Source organism: Peromyscus leucopus, chromosome 6 (genome assembly GCF_004664715.2).
Source record: "Peromyscus leucopus breed LL Stock chromosome 6, UCI_PerLeu_2.1, whole genome shotgun sequence".
In the NCBI taxonomy this organism is placed as follows: domain Eukaryota; kingdom Metazoa; phylum Chordata; class Mammalia; order Rodentia; family Cricetidae; genus Peromyscus; species Peromyscus leucopus.
The window spans coordinates 294,815-309,853 of NC_051068.1; the positions used below are offsets into that span (position 1 = coordinate 294,815).

At 36.0% G+C, this 15,039-nt stretch overlaps 1 protein-coding gene across 5 annotated transcripts in view; it reads left to right on the plus strand.

Annotated features, from left to right (window-relative positions):
* Hltf (helicase like transcription factor) overlaps positions 1-14,301 on the plus strand; it is a 93,320-nt gene extending 79,019 nt beyond the window's left edge. For 3 of the 5 annotated variants that reach the window (XM_037206497.1, XM_028860906.2, XM_037206500.1), the window contains 5 exons: positions 5,294-5,419; positions 5,816-5,928; positions 6,349-6,529; positions 10,464-10,544; positions 14,003-14,301. In XM_037206497.1, the coding sequence (XP_037062392.1) occupies positions 5,294-5,419; positions 5,816-5,928; positions 6,349-6,529; positions 10,464-10,544; positions 14,003-14,155 (654 nt within the window). In that variant the 3' untranslated portion in view covers positions 14,156-14,301. Of the gene's footprint in view, positions 1-5,293; positions 5,420-5,815; positions 5,929-6,348; positions 6,530-8,250; positions 8,954-10,463; positions 10,545-14,002 lie in introns of those variants that run through there. The other 2 variants (XM_037206499.1, XM_037206498.1) reach the window with 2 other exon arrangements.
* Positions 14,302-15,039: the final 738 nt, after the last annotated feature.

Here is a 15,039-nt window from a genome sequence, read left to right on the forward strand (position 1 = left end):
TTTCGTATGTTGATGAAGCCTACTTGATCATGGTGGATAATTGTTCTGATGTGTTCTTGGAGTCTGTTTGCCAGTATTTTATTGAGTATTTTTGCATCAATGTTCATGAGGGAGATCGGTCTGTAGTTCTCTTTCTTTGTTGCATCCTTGTTTGGTTTAGGAATCAGGGTAATTGTAGCCTCATAGAAGGAGTTTGGGAATGTTCCTTCTGTTTCTATTATGTGGAACGATTTAGAGAGTATTGGTATTAACTCTTCTTTGAAGATCTGGTAGAATTCTGCGCTGAAACCATCTGGTCCTGGGCTTTTTTTGGTTGGGAGACTTTTAATGGCTGTTTCTATTTCCTTAGGGGTTGTTGGACTATTTAAATAGTTTATCTGGTCTTGATTTAACTTAGGTATGTGGTACCTATCCAGAAAAATGTCCATTTCTTTTAGGTTTTCCAGTTTTGTGGAGTAGAGGTTTTTAAAATATGACCTTATAATTCTCTGGATTTCCTCGATGTCTGTTGTTATGTCCCCCTTTTCATTTCTGATTTTGTTGATTTGGATTCTCTCTCTCTGTCTTTTGGTTAGTTTGAATAAGGGCTTGTCTATCTTGTTGATTTTCTCAAAGAACCAACTCTTTGTTTCATTAATTTTTTGTATTATTCTCTTAGTTTCTAATTTATTAATTTTACCTCTCACTTTGATAATTTCCTGGCGTCTATTCTTCCTGGGAGACTTTGCTTCTTCTTGTTCTAGAGCTTTCAGGTGTGCTGTTAAGTCACTAGTGTGGGATTTCTCCAACTTCTTTATGTGGGCATTTAGTGCTATGAATTTCCCTCTTAGCACTGCTTTCATAGTGTCCCATAAATTTGGGTATGTGGTGTCTTCATTTTCATTGATCTCTAGGAAGTCTTTAATTTCTTTCTTTATTTCTTCCTTAACCCATTGGTGATTCAGGTGAGCATTATTCAGTTTCCATGAGGTTGTAGGTTTTCTGTAGTTTTTGTTGTTGTTGAAATCTAACTTTAAACCATGGTGGTCTGATAGAACACAGGAGGTTATTCTAATTGTTTTGTATCTGTTGAGATTTGCTTTGTTTCCAAGTATGTGGTCGATTTTAGAGAAAGTTCCATGGGGTGCTGAGAAGCAGGTATATTCTTTCTTGTTAGGATGGAATGTTCTGTAGATATCTATTAGGTCCAATTGGGTCATGACATCAGTTAAGTCCCTTATTTCTCTGTTAAGTTTTGATTTGGGAGATCTGTCCATTGGTGAAAGTGGTGTGTTGAGATCTCCCACTATTAATGTGTGGGGTTTTATATGAGGTTTAAGCTTTAGTAATGTTTCTTTTACATATGTGGGTGCCCTTGTGTTTGGGGCATATATGTTCAGAATTGAAACTTCATCTTGGTGGATCATTCCTGTGATGAGGATGTAATGCCCTTCTTGATCTCTTTTGATTGATTTTAGTTTGAAGTCTATTTTGTTAGATATCAGGATGGCTACACCTGCTTGTTTCTTAAGACCATTTCATTGGGAAGTCTTTTCCCAGCTTTTTATTCTTAGGTAGTGTCTGTCTTTGAATTTGAGATGTGTTTCTTGTATGCAGCAGAAAGATGGGTCCTGCTTTCGTATCCATTCTGTAAGTCTATGTCTTTTTATAGGCGAATTAAGTCCGTTGATATTAAGGGATATTAACGACCAATGATTGCTCATCCCTGTTATTTTTGGTGGTAGTGTGTGTGTACTTCTCTTCTTTGGGGTTTACTGTTGTGGCTTTATCTATTGCCTGTGTTTTCGAGTGTGTATCTGACTTCCTTCGGTTGGCATTTTCCTTCTAGTGCTTTCTGTAGGGCTGGGTTTGTGGATAGGTATTGTTTAAATCTGGCTTTGTCTTCAAATGTCTTGTTCCTTCCGTCTATGATGATTGAAAGTTTTGCTGGGTATGTTAGTCTGGGCTGACATCCATGGTCTCTTAGTGTCTGCATTACATCTGTCCAGGTCCTTCTGGCTTTCAATGTCTCCATTGAGAAGTCGGGTGTTATTCTGATGGGTTTACCTTTATAGGTCACTTGGCCTTTTTCCTTGCTGCTCTTAATATTCTTTCTTTATTCTGTACATTTAGTTGTTTAATTATTATGTGTCGAGGGGACTTTTTTTGGGAGGCTAGTCTGTTTGGTGTTCTATAGGCTTCTTGTATCTTCATAGGCATTTCCTTCTTTAAGTTGGGAAAGTTTTCTTCTATAATTTTGTTGAATATATTATCTGTGCCTTTGAGTTGGTATTCTTCACCTTCTTCTATGCCTATAATTCATAAGTTTGGTCTTTTCATGGTGTCCCAAATTTCTCGGACATTTTGGTTCATGACTTTGTTGGCTTTAGTGTTTCCTTCGACTGATGAAACTATTTCTTCTACTTCTGGTATCTTCAATGCCAGAGATCCTCTCTTCCATCTCTTGCATTCTGTTGGTTATACTTGCATCTGAAGTTCCCGATCTTTTACTCAGGTTTTCTATTTCCAGCATTCCCTCTGTTTATGTCTTCTTTATTTTTTCAATTTCCCTTTTCAGGTCTTGGACTGTTTCCTTTGTTTGTTTCATTGCTTTTTCATGATTTTCTTTCAGTACTTTATTGTTTTTTTCCAGTACTTTATTGTTTTCTTCCAGTACTTTATTGTTTTTTTCCAGGACTTGATTGTTTTCTTGCAGGACTTTATTGTTTTCTTCTAATTTGTTTGCCTTTTCCTCTAGTTGTTTACAGCGTTCTTCCAATTTTCTTGTCTTTTCCTCTACACAAGCCTCTACCTTCTTCATCATGTTACTCATAAGGCTACTTTCTTCTGCTTCTTCCAATTTTTGATGTTCAGATCTAGATGTTGGAGGCAGGCTAGGTTCTGGTGATGCTGTATTGCTCTTCATTTTGTTGTATGTACTTCTGCCTTGACGTCTGCCCATCTCCTTGTGGTTCCTTCTTGGTCTTATCAGTGTACTTGGTTCAGAAAGAGCTGACAGATTCAGGAAGTCTCTCTCTCTTGTCCAGATGGGAGTTCTCTTGTCCAAATGGGAACTCCAGGGCAGGATGGAAGCTCTTATCTGGACCGGAAGTCTCTGGTCCAGAAGGGAAGTCGGGAGCAGGATGGGAGCTGGGTGCCGGTCCCTAAGTCTCAGGAGGTGGCTGGGGTCTCGGGCAGATGGGCATGGGGGCAGGGCGTGGAGATTACAGGGGCTGCTGGGTGGGGGGACTTGGAGAAGGGGATCCCTCCCAGTGGGGCTAGAAGGGGACCTGCCCGGTGGCCAGAACCTGGGGCCAAGTTGGGCAGGTATTCCCAGAGTGGCTGGTGCCCAGGGATGGGGTCCAGGTTGGGCCCGGATACTCACCTCTGGTCCAGAAGGGAAGTCGGGAGCAGGATGGGAGCTGGGGGCCAGTCTCTAAGTCTCAAGAAGTGGCTGGGGTCTCGGGCAGATGGGCGTGGGGGCAGGGCACGGAGATTGCAGGGTCTGTCGGGGGGCTTGGAAAAGGGAATCCCTCCCGGTGGGGCTAGAAGGGGACCTGCCCGGTGGCCAGAATCTGGGGCCAAGTTGGGCAGGTCTTCCCAGAGTGGCTGGTGCCCAGGGATGGGGTCTGGGTTGGGCCCAGATACTCACCTCTGGTCCAGAAGGGAAGTCGGGGGCAGGATCGGAATTTAAGTTTTATAGTAGCCACATTTTTTAAAAAGTAAAAAACAAAGTGTTTATTTAATTTAGTATAATATATTTAAAGTAAACTATTGATGATATTGTACTTTTATCACCCTAATCTGGCTCAGCTATGTTTCAGGAATCTGGTTGACACATACAGCTCTTTGCCATGTTGAACAAAGTAGAATAAAGTAGGGCTAGATTCTTTTGTGGAAAATGTTTGAAACTGGATAATACTTTAAGCAATCTTTCAGCTAATACAAATTAAAAATATTTCAAATTGATGTGTAACATACATGTGGGAAAATACACAAATTATAGTTATAGGCTTGACTATGAAGTCAGCATAGCTGTATGAACTACTACCCTTTTCTACTCCCCCCACTCATTTATCTTTCTTTCCTAAGAGGTAGTTCTTTGAATAGATTTTTAATGTTTAAATTTTAGTATCTTTTTGTTTTGCAGTGATACTGAGTATCTAGTTAAGATACAACCTCATTTTATTAGATCTTGCTTTGAATGAACTTGTAGTATTTGAAAGCTATGGACTTCTCAAGCTCTTATAAGCTTTATAAACTACAAGTTTTATAAACCCTTGCAGTGGTTCTCAACCTTCCTAATGCTGCAACCCTTTAATACATTTCCTCATGGTGTGGTGACCACCAACTATAAAATTATTTCACTGCTACTTCATAATTGTAATTTTGGTAGTGTTATAAATTGTAATGTAAATATCTGATATGCCAAACAGGGTTGCAACCCACAGATGAGCCTTCTTTTGGAGAATTGCATGCATGTTTACTGTATTATAGTTAAGTTCAAGAAATTATTCATCACATTTTACTTAGTAGCAGATGATACTCAGTGCCATGAGCTTCTGCCATTAGTCAAGATAGCACTCTTTTACACTGTCCTTTATATATGTCTCTTACTTTTTTTTCTTTCTTTCTTTTTTTTTTTTTTAACCTCTGAGCCACCACTCCAGCCTGAGGACTGGAATTCTTTTTTTTTTTTTTTCATGCCGATTGCGTTTATTGAAGGAGGAGGGAGGTCTTAAATACAGGCTTACAGCACAACGGGAGAACCCTGGAGGGCAGAAGTTCACTACTGATGTTTTACAATCTTCCATCTAAGCTGTTAACGCCCTTTATGCAGGATACACAGACAAGGAACTTCCCTTAAGCATTGAGGAGGGTGAAACCCGGGAAGGAATTAGCATAGGGAGGATATCAAGGTCAAGGTCAGCAAGCAAGGCAACAGTTATCCAAAACAGGGCCCAGGGACCTACAGGTCCCCCTTTTACTAATAAATGAACTTCTGACTTAGGTTGCATGGGACGTCAGCAGGTCACCTTACCCGTCATGGAGACGCCTGCCCAGGCCACACAGGCACTCTGTCTTAGGTTGGTGAGCACCCCCTAGGCATTACCCATCTCATGTCTCTTACAACATGAGGACATGTTTGTATGTTTGGAGTTCAGGTACAGGTTGATCCTAAGTAGATGAATGTGACAAAAAGCCTGAATAAAATGTTAACCATAAGAAGTGTAGAACTTTCAGAAAATTTAGATAAATTTATATCTCTATGCTTATGACAAGTGTGAATCATTCTTTGATCTTTTGTATATAGCCACATGCTAAATGCCCTTTATGCAGAAATAATATACGTGGAGATAATTTATTAGAATGTCCTCCAGAAGAATTGGCATGTGACAATGAGAAAAAGTCCAATATGGAATGGACATCCAGTTCAAAGGTAAAGTAGCCATGGGCAGATATTCTACTGTTATTTCATATTTCATGAGGAAATATCATATAAAATAGTAATTGTAATTCTGTTTTAATCCTATCATTGCATATTCTTTTTGTGCTACTGGCTTGTGTTGATATTTAGTGTTAAATTGAAGTTGGAAAAGGAAGGGATTTGGATTATTATGGTATTTTTTTCAGTCTCTATTCTTTACTTTTGCTTTTTAGTTAAATTATATGAAAACCTTTTCAATGTTGGGATTTGTTCAGTGAATACTGCATTATGTGAACCTGATTAAAATTTGTGTGTGCTAATAAATTTTTAAAAACTAGAATGTTTGGACTTATCTTACCAATTGAGATGGAATCTAATGGATACAATGGGATTTTTGTTTTGTTTCAGATTAATGCTCTAATGCATGCTTTGATTGAATTAAGGACAAAGAACCCCAACATAAAAAGTTTAGTTGTTTCTCAGTTTACCACATTCCTGTCTTTAATAGAAACACCACTTAAGTAAGTTTAACAGTGCTTTCTACTTCACATAGGAGGATTTAGTACTTGTGTGTTGTGTGTTGTTTGATAGCAAAAAAAAAAAAAAAGTTTTACCAGGTTTAGTCATTTCATCTGTATAAAATGATATTCCATGTAACTACAGAACTTCTCCTGAGTATATCTTAAAATTAAGTTCTGAATTAATCAGGAAATAATTAACTTAGTATTTGGCAGACAGCTAGGTGCTTTATTGATAAATGAATGAGGGATTGAATGTGTAGTAGCTACGAAACTGCTTACTTAGCTTGTGCAAGACCTTGGGTTTGACTGATCTTAAGTACTACATAAATTAATTAGTGAAAGAATTTTGTTTAAAATTTGTTAACTATTTATTATTTTTTATAGTGTAATATTACCTGTCTATTTTCTGTTTCTCATTAGAGCCTCAGGATTCATGTTTACTCGTTTAGATGGTTCCATGGCTCAAAAGAAAAGAGTTGAATCAATTCAATGTTTTCAAAACACAGAAGCAGGATCTCCCACTATAATGTTACTGTCCTTAAAAGCAGGTGGAGTTGGCTTGAATCTTTGTGCAGCTTCTCGAGTGTTCTTAATGGATCCAGTAAGTACTTATATAGACTTTTCAAAATGTTATCCTCCCCCCTACCCCAGGCCACCAAACTAAAAGAAGAAAAGGAAACAACCTGTTTGGTAGGTTCCTTTGTAGTTACAATTAATTGTGAAAAGGTAACATTATCCTTATTTTCAGATGAGGAAACTGGTCACAGAAGAGTAAATAAAATTAAACAATGTGCCCAGTTTCTGTGTTCTTAAGTACTATTCTGTGTATTTCTAATATTCTGAGTACATAAAACATGCCTGTTATAATGCTTTTAAGGTTCAGTAAGGAGCACACTAATGAGATCTTACTTTGTGTTGTATGATAAAGCATTGGGAATCTGACTCTAAATCACATAGTGATTCCTGTTTTGGTGCTGCCTCTATTTTGCCTAAAAATTAGGTCAAATGCAATTTTAGACCTCTCACTTCTGAGAGTTAGGAATTCCTGAAGGAGACCTAAAATGTATATTTTAAATATATATCCTAGCTAATTCAGATTCAGCTGTCTATCACCATGTTCTGGGTAAGTTTGATTAGCTGATAGAGTGTAGTCACTTGTGGTTGTGTAATTCAGGACCTAGGAATAAGAGAACCACAATTCACTCTGCACATTTCTCACAAAGATAAACGATCTGAGGTTGCATATACATAGGAATGCATTTTTCATAATGTACAGAATGGGCTCTTTAGGTATAAGGGCCATAGACTGGTTTTAATTTCTAATTTGCTCAGTGTGCTATGTGGGCCAGAATAATCCTGTACAATTTCTATGTACTGATACATTTAAGATTTATGGTTCAAGGCTTGCTCCTTGAACCAGAAGATTTAAAACATGTAGACATTTTACTGAGATTAAGAATCTTAGTTATTCCTGTAAGGCTTCCTAGCTTGGTGCATGTGTCATGGCTTTTTTTTTTTTTTTTTTTTTTTTTTTTTGTGTGTGTGTGTGTGTGTGTGTTTGTTTCCTTTTTGAGGATAACCTTCCTAGAGTCATGTTGTAACCACTTCCATGGGTGCAAATCATGGGTAGCAGTGATGTATATTTTCTTAGTGCTATGGTTAAGTCTAAAGTTAAAATTTATGGTTACTATTTTAAAAATCTTGTATGTTATGTCATACTAAGTAATTCAGTTGATAATCCTAAAAGTTCATTTTTAGAACAGAGTCCAAAATTATTTTGTCTTGCTTAAGTTGGCCACTCAAGTTATAGTTTAAAAAACAGTGTCAGAATGTTTTAGCACTCTTGTAGTAGATTAATTTTCATTGAACTTGCCACACTTTTCAATATCATTTCTAACTTAGAAGCAAAAGTCAACACTCAGAAAAATAAGATTGAACAACAGAAAACTCATTGAAAATCTTTTACTTTTTCATAAAGTATTCTCTTAAGTGTTGGGGTAAAATTTGGATGACTGGTTACCTCCTTAATCGTTACATGTGAGAATGAGTTCTATATGTTTTATATTGTGAGATAATTTAGATTTCTGTTAAACTAGATATATATTATCAGCTTATCATTGTCCCTGGAATAAAATATAGGCAATACAAACAATTGATTTCATCTCTTGGTATAATAACTTAAAAATGTCTATGAAATTCAAATAATTCATAAGGTTTTTAGAAAACCATATCTGATATATCCTGAAGTCAAACTTCTATACTGGAAAATATACAACTTTTAAATCATCAGCAAATAAACAGCAGAAGTATTTCTTTTCTCAGTCCCCAGGGAACTAAGAAGAAAATGACAGCCTAAGTATGACATCATCTGCATATGAATTATGATTGTTTCTATTTTCAGATAGTACTTGCTGTGTAAATGTACTGTTACCCCAAAATACTGTTTTCAGGTTTGTATGTTGTGTATATGTTTTAGTGTGTACCTGTACAAGTGAGTATGTAGACCAGAGAATGACGTTGGCTGTCTTTTTCTATTGCTCTCCATGTTACTCCATCAAGACAGGATCTGTCATTGAACCTGAAGCTCACCATTTTGTCCAGGCTTACTGGCCAGTGAAATCTTAGAATCCTCTTGTCTCTGTTCCCCAAACTGATACAAGCACATGGAGCCATGCCCAGATTCTCTGTGGGTGCTGGGGATTTCAAACTTAGGTCCTCATGTTTCCGTAGCAAATTCTATACCACTGAGCCACTCCTAGCTCTTGCTTTCATTTTTTAAGAATCTTCAAATTTAGCTTTTTTGTAACTTTTATTATTTATTTATGTGTATGTATCTGCAGTGTTTATAGCAGGTGCCTGAGGAATCTAGGCAGAAAGCTTCACATACCCTGGAGCTGGAGTTACTGGTGATTTTGAAATGCTTGAATGGGGAGCTGAGAACTGCATTCCAATCCTCTGAAAGAGCAGCATGCACTTTAACCATTGACCCATCTCTCCAGCCCCCAAATTTAATCTTTTTATTTTGAGATAGGGTGGAGCTTGCTAAATAGGACTTGAACTCATAGGGATCTGCATGCCTCTGCCTCTAGAATGCCACTGTGAGGAGCAATGTACTGGTTACCTTGACAGCAGTTTCTTATTTTGAGATTATAATGTAGTTATACCATTACTCCCTTCCCTTTCCTCCCTCTAAACCTTCTCATCATGTACCTTGCTCTCTTTTAAATTCATGGCCTATTTCATTAATTGTTATAAACATATATGTATGTGTGTATTCCTAAATACATAAATATAACCTGCTCAGTCTGTATAATGTCATTTGTGTGTATGTTTTTTTCAGGGCTGACCATTTGGTATTAGATAATCCCTGAGGAAGACTAGTTTCTCCCACTCTCAGAATTCCTTAGTGGACTGTAGCTCTTTGTCCAGTTGGAACCTCTTGGACTTTCCTCATACTTATTAATTAGCATGTCAGAAGCTATATCCCTAAAGTCTCACCAACATGACTGCCTCTATCATTTTGAAGCCATTTGGCTGCTACTGAAGAATTCTGTAGTTGGGTGTTTCTTTTCCTTTTATTTCATCATTTTCTTCAGCTTAAGAAAGAACTCAGCCGGGCGGTGGTGGCGCACGCCTTTAATCCCAGCACTCGGGAGGCAGAGCCAGGCGGATCTCTGTGAGTTCGAGGCCAGCCTGGGCTACCAAGTGAGTTCCAGGAAAGGCGCAAAGCTACACAGAGAAACCCTGTCTCGAAAAACCAAAAAAAAAAAAAAAAAAAGAAAGAAAGAACTCATGTACTTTTTAAGTTTATTTTTGAAGTCCAGCTGATTCAAACAGATACATATGGTTGCATCAACAAATCTGAAAGAGATTTTAGGACTTTTGACTTCCTTTGAAACTTTTTTTGTATTGTATTTCATCAATGGGGAAAAGAAAATCAGCAAAAGAGGAGAAATTTTTTTATATGAGGACCTAAGAATGCCATCTTTTCTGTGGTAATTTAAGCCATCTGAGAGAATGCATTTTCTTTTTACACTGAAAAGTCACATTTTACACTGAAAACTTTCATTTTACACTGAAAAGTCACAAGGTGTTCTGATCAGGTGACAGACCATTATGTTGCTGCTGCCAACACCTGTCAGGCTTTTGTTGGGCACAAGTTGAACATTCCTATCTGAGATGCTCTAAAACTTGAATCTGTTGGAGTACTAACTCAAACTTCAAAAAGTTTTGGACTTTGGGTTTTTAGATTATGGATCTATTCAGACATTCCAAAAACCTGAAACAATGAATGTTAAAACACACTGATCTTAAACATTTCAGATAACACTTTCAGCTATTGCTGAAGTGGATGCAATGCAGTATATTGGGAGAAGGCTGCCTGTCGTCATAGTGATTGGGGAATAGCTTTCTTCCAAGAACACCTGTAATGTCAGTGTTTGAATTCAGTTAGAATTATACATATAATGAGATGAAGGACTAGTGCAGAAGACTTACACTGCAGAGCAGTAGTCATACAGTTTTGTTCTCCGTAGGCCTGGAACCCTGCTGCAGAAGATCAGTGCTTTGACAGATGCCATCGACTTGGCCAGAAGCAAGAGGTTATCATCACAAAAGTGAGTTTTTAAAGCTACCTATTTTAAGATTATGTTGCTTTTTAAAATAACACAGGCAATACATTACTGCCATGACTAAAGTAGAATTGTGGAGAAAATGTAAAACACACCCTTTTTCCTCCTTCATAATTTCTAACATGTTCACAGGGTTTTTTTTTTTTTTCCTCTGTAATTACATACATTCTTATGTATATATCTCAACATAAAAATTGAAAGAAAATGGGGTAATACTTTATTATTTTATAATACAGTCTTTTCCCTTAAACATGTAGTGAAGATTTACTATCTATCTGCATTTAGATCAACACTTTCTTACTGTGGTAAAATGTGTGCACAGTTTATCATTTCAGCCATTATTTTAAATACATAGTTCTTCTGCATCAGGAATACTCTACAGTGTGCAGTCATCATCACCATCCTCCTATAGATCTTTTCTGTCATACTTAACAGAATCCTTCTATATTCACTTTATGTAAAGGAGTCTTTACACTCCCTATTGCTCTCCACTGCCCAGCCACTCACAACCACCATTCTGTTTTGTATCTGAATCTGAATCTTCATTATTACCTGCACACAGATCCATTATGAGTAAATAGTCTTCAGCTTTGTAATGAAAACAATGCTGTCATTAAAGATGCTGTACATACATCTTTGGGTACATATACTAGTATTTATTAAGGATAGATTCACAAAACTATACTTGTTGATTTAGAATTGTTATTAAATAACGTCAAGTTGCCTTCAGTGTAGGCCATGAAATACCTGGGGGTGTAGCTCACCAATAGAGTGCTTATCTAGCCTATAGAAGGCCTTGGGTTTGATCACTAGTATTACAAAACAAAAAGCAAACAATAATAGTCTTTATGATGTATGGAATAGTATGTGTGGTCATAAGCTAATGAGCATCTACTAATTTGCATATACATTAAACACGGGTCTTTAATGTAGTCCATATGTCTACTGATCATGGTTGTTTTTCCTTCTGTGAACTACTTGTTCATTTCTTTGCTTTTGCTTTTAGTACCAATAGTTTCATAGAGTCAGGAACTTCTTTTTCCATTTTGATTTTAGTTTATTATATATGTTGGAAATGGTTTATTCCCAGCTCTTGTCTGTAAACTTTCTGAGTGTTTTGTCAAGAAAAATTTTAAAGTTCTATGATTTAAAATGTGCTCTATTTTTATTTGAACATGTTGTTCAGAGGTCTTTGTTTTCTGTAGTTACAGAGAAGCAAGCATTATAAGAACCTTTTTACCTTATCAGATGTCAAAGCATTCTTTGTTTATATTAGGTTTTAATGTCTTAGGGATAGTGGTTTTATTTGTACTTTAAAAAAAATCATTCTGGCCAGGCAGTGGTGGTGCATGCCTTTAATCCCAGCACTCGGGGGGCAGAGCCAGACAGATCTCTGTGAGTTCGAGGCCATCCTGGGCTACAGAGTGAGTTCCAGGAAAGGTGCAAAGCTACACAGAGAAACCCTGTCTTGAAAAATTAAAAGGAAAAATTGTTCTGTATTTACTTCTGATTCTTTTGGAAGATACCGTGTTTTGTGAAATGCTTCTACACTTATTCCTTTTCCAAATGAAGAAGCAATTGTTTGTTACCGTTTGTGTTTTTGGAGTTTGGTTTGTTTTGAAAAGTCCATAGTCTTTTCTACTAGTGGGAAATGTGTATGGGGTCTATTTTTAGTCCATTCTTTTTCACTGATGTCTTCCTGTTATCAGAACAATACTTTGTGATTCTTTTTACTTTTTTTTACCAAGTATGTTTGTGTTAGGAGCTGTATAGATGGCTCAGCAGTGTAGAGTGCTTGCTGCTCCTTAGAGGACCCAAGCTTAGTTCACATCACACAGATCACACAGCTCACAACCACCTCCAGCTCCAGAAGACCATCCAACACCCTCTTCTGGCCTTCATCACATTACAGACATATATAAATAGAAATAACTTAATAAAAAAAGTATGTTTATGTGGTTATGCAGGTATGTGCTTATAGACACCAGAGGACAACCTATAATGTTGCTTCTTAAACACTATGTACCTTTATTTGTTGTTAGTTTGTTTGTTTTTGAGATACATTTCATGGGCCTGGAACTTACAGGCTAGGCTGGTTTGCTAGTGAATCTTAGAGATCTGCCTGCCATCTCCCCAGCACTGGAATTATAAGCATATCATTCTATGTCTGGCTTTTTAAATGTGGGTTCTGCAGCTTGACTTAGGTTCTACTGACTGAGTCTAGAAAGTATGTTTAGATAACTGATAAAGAGTTCTCTTTAATGTTCATTTTGAAAATTTTATTAGTTGTCACTGTTATTATTGGAAATTTGAATCTACACCATTATATCCCACTTGAGGAATATTGCTCAGGATTTGTGAAATTTATAATTCCTTTGATAACTATCATTTTTAGCAATAAGAAATATTTATGAATAGAAACATTAAATAAGGTATCTAATTTTTAAATGTATTTCAGTAAAGTTCTATAATACAACTTCTATTGTTATTGCAGTAACTAGGACATTTTATATTATAGTGTTTATTAGGAACACTTTATTATTTCACATTAAATGCTTTCCTGGAAAGTTTCTAGTGGAAATCTTGAATAAGACTTGGACATGGAATAAGACTTTTATTCCTAGGTGAGAATTTTATTACTTTTAAGATATTTATCAGGAATGTTGAATTTTATCAAGTTTCAATTTATTCAAATATTAATTTAATCATCTGTTGCCATATTGACACATACCTCCTCATGTAAGTGAAGATTGTCATTTATGGATGCTTGATTTGACTCCTAATATAATACTAAATTCATTTTGATAATATTCTAGCTACAAGGATACCTATATATTTTGTGTGTGTGATTTTTCTCATGTGATGATGGTGGGCAGCGGTATAAATTCTGTGCTTTCAGCCATATTCTTCATACAAAAAATAAATGACATTGGGTGAGAAAGGGAAGCCATGCTTAGTTGTAAATATCCTCATTGCATGTTGAGAAAAGTTTTTTTTAATATATATATAATGTGTGTGTATATATATATGTGAAATAATAAAATATTCCTAACTAGGACACTATAAAATGTCCTATTACTTGCAATGACAAAAGAAGCTGTATTATAGATGAACCTGTTTTTAATGATACTTCAAATAGCAGTAACTTCCATTGTAAGCTGGCCTGACAGATAAATATGTATTTACATATATATGTGTGTATGGATATATAATATAATCATTTGATTTTGAAATCTGGGTATTGTTGAAATACAAATTCTTTTAAAGCTGTTATTTTTATTCTTTCTGACTTTAGTGGGCAGTGTTATTAGCATGTTAATCCTTTGTGTGGCTCAGGAATAGTCTAATTTTCTTAGTAAGGTTTTTTAAAGAGAATTATAAAAAAAAAAAAAAACTTTGTTACCTGAAAAGTTCTTAACCAACTTCATTTTTTTTTTCTGAAGTTCATTGTAAAGGATTCTGTTGAAGAAAATATGTTGAAAATACAAAACACAAAAAGAGAACTTGCAGCTGGAGCTTTTGGAACTAAAAAAACAGATGCTAATGAAATGAAACAAGCTAAAATCAATGAAATCAGAACTTTAATTGATTTATAATTTGTGGGATTTTGTAAAGTCAGTTGGAACAGATACCTAAGTTTTAAACATGAAAAGTACAGATTCAAGAAAGATCTAGAGAATATTCTTTGTATATGGGGCATATTTTATATTAATAAAGTGGTATTATTGTCATATCTCTTCTATATATGAATCTTATATTTAATGATACTTCAAATAGCACTAAGTTCCATTGTAAACTGGCCTGAAAGAGGAGGTCCTAGAAGTTCTTTTGCTCTCCAGCTTTTCATAATGCCTTTGCTGAGTATTTTCCTACATCTCCCATGTACTCCACATCTTCATACTTGAGTGTGGTCCTATCTTATACTTTTCACCAGTTGATTAGTTTTTCTTTGTTGGAAATATTTGGTTATTCACCAAAGCCTTTAAATGGTGATTCAGTGGATCCACAGTCCTTGGAAATTATTAACTAACATGTATGCAGACTGTAAGAAAGATTTTACTGGATGTTTAAAAGCTGTAGTTGCATCCATAGCCAAACCTTAAATGAAAGACCAAAGTTCAAGGGAGCAAGTTAATTGCATTTTTTGATAGCTTCGTTGAGATGTAATTTATATATGTGACTTGCAGTGTGTATTTAGAAAAAGTTAGGGATCACATCAAGGTTGTGTGTCCATTTTAGTGAAGTGGTACTACATTCATTATTTAAATGTAATGATAGTAAATACTCTGTAGGGGTGAGGGAACCAGTCCTACCCAGTTTGTTTGAATGCTTAAATTATGTGATTTAAATAGGTCTTTCTATAAATTGTTTTTGTTTATGTAGGGTTTCTGGAAATAACTTTTTAAATTTTTATAATACAGAAGACTATGTGAGTGGCATGATAACTGGGATAGAAGTTGGGCTGGATGACCTTCAAAGT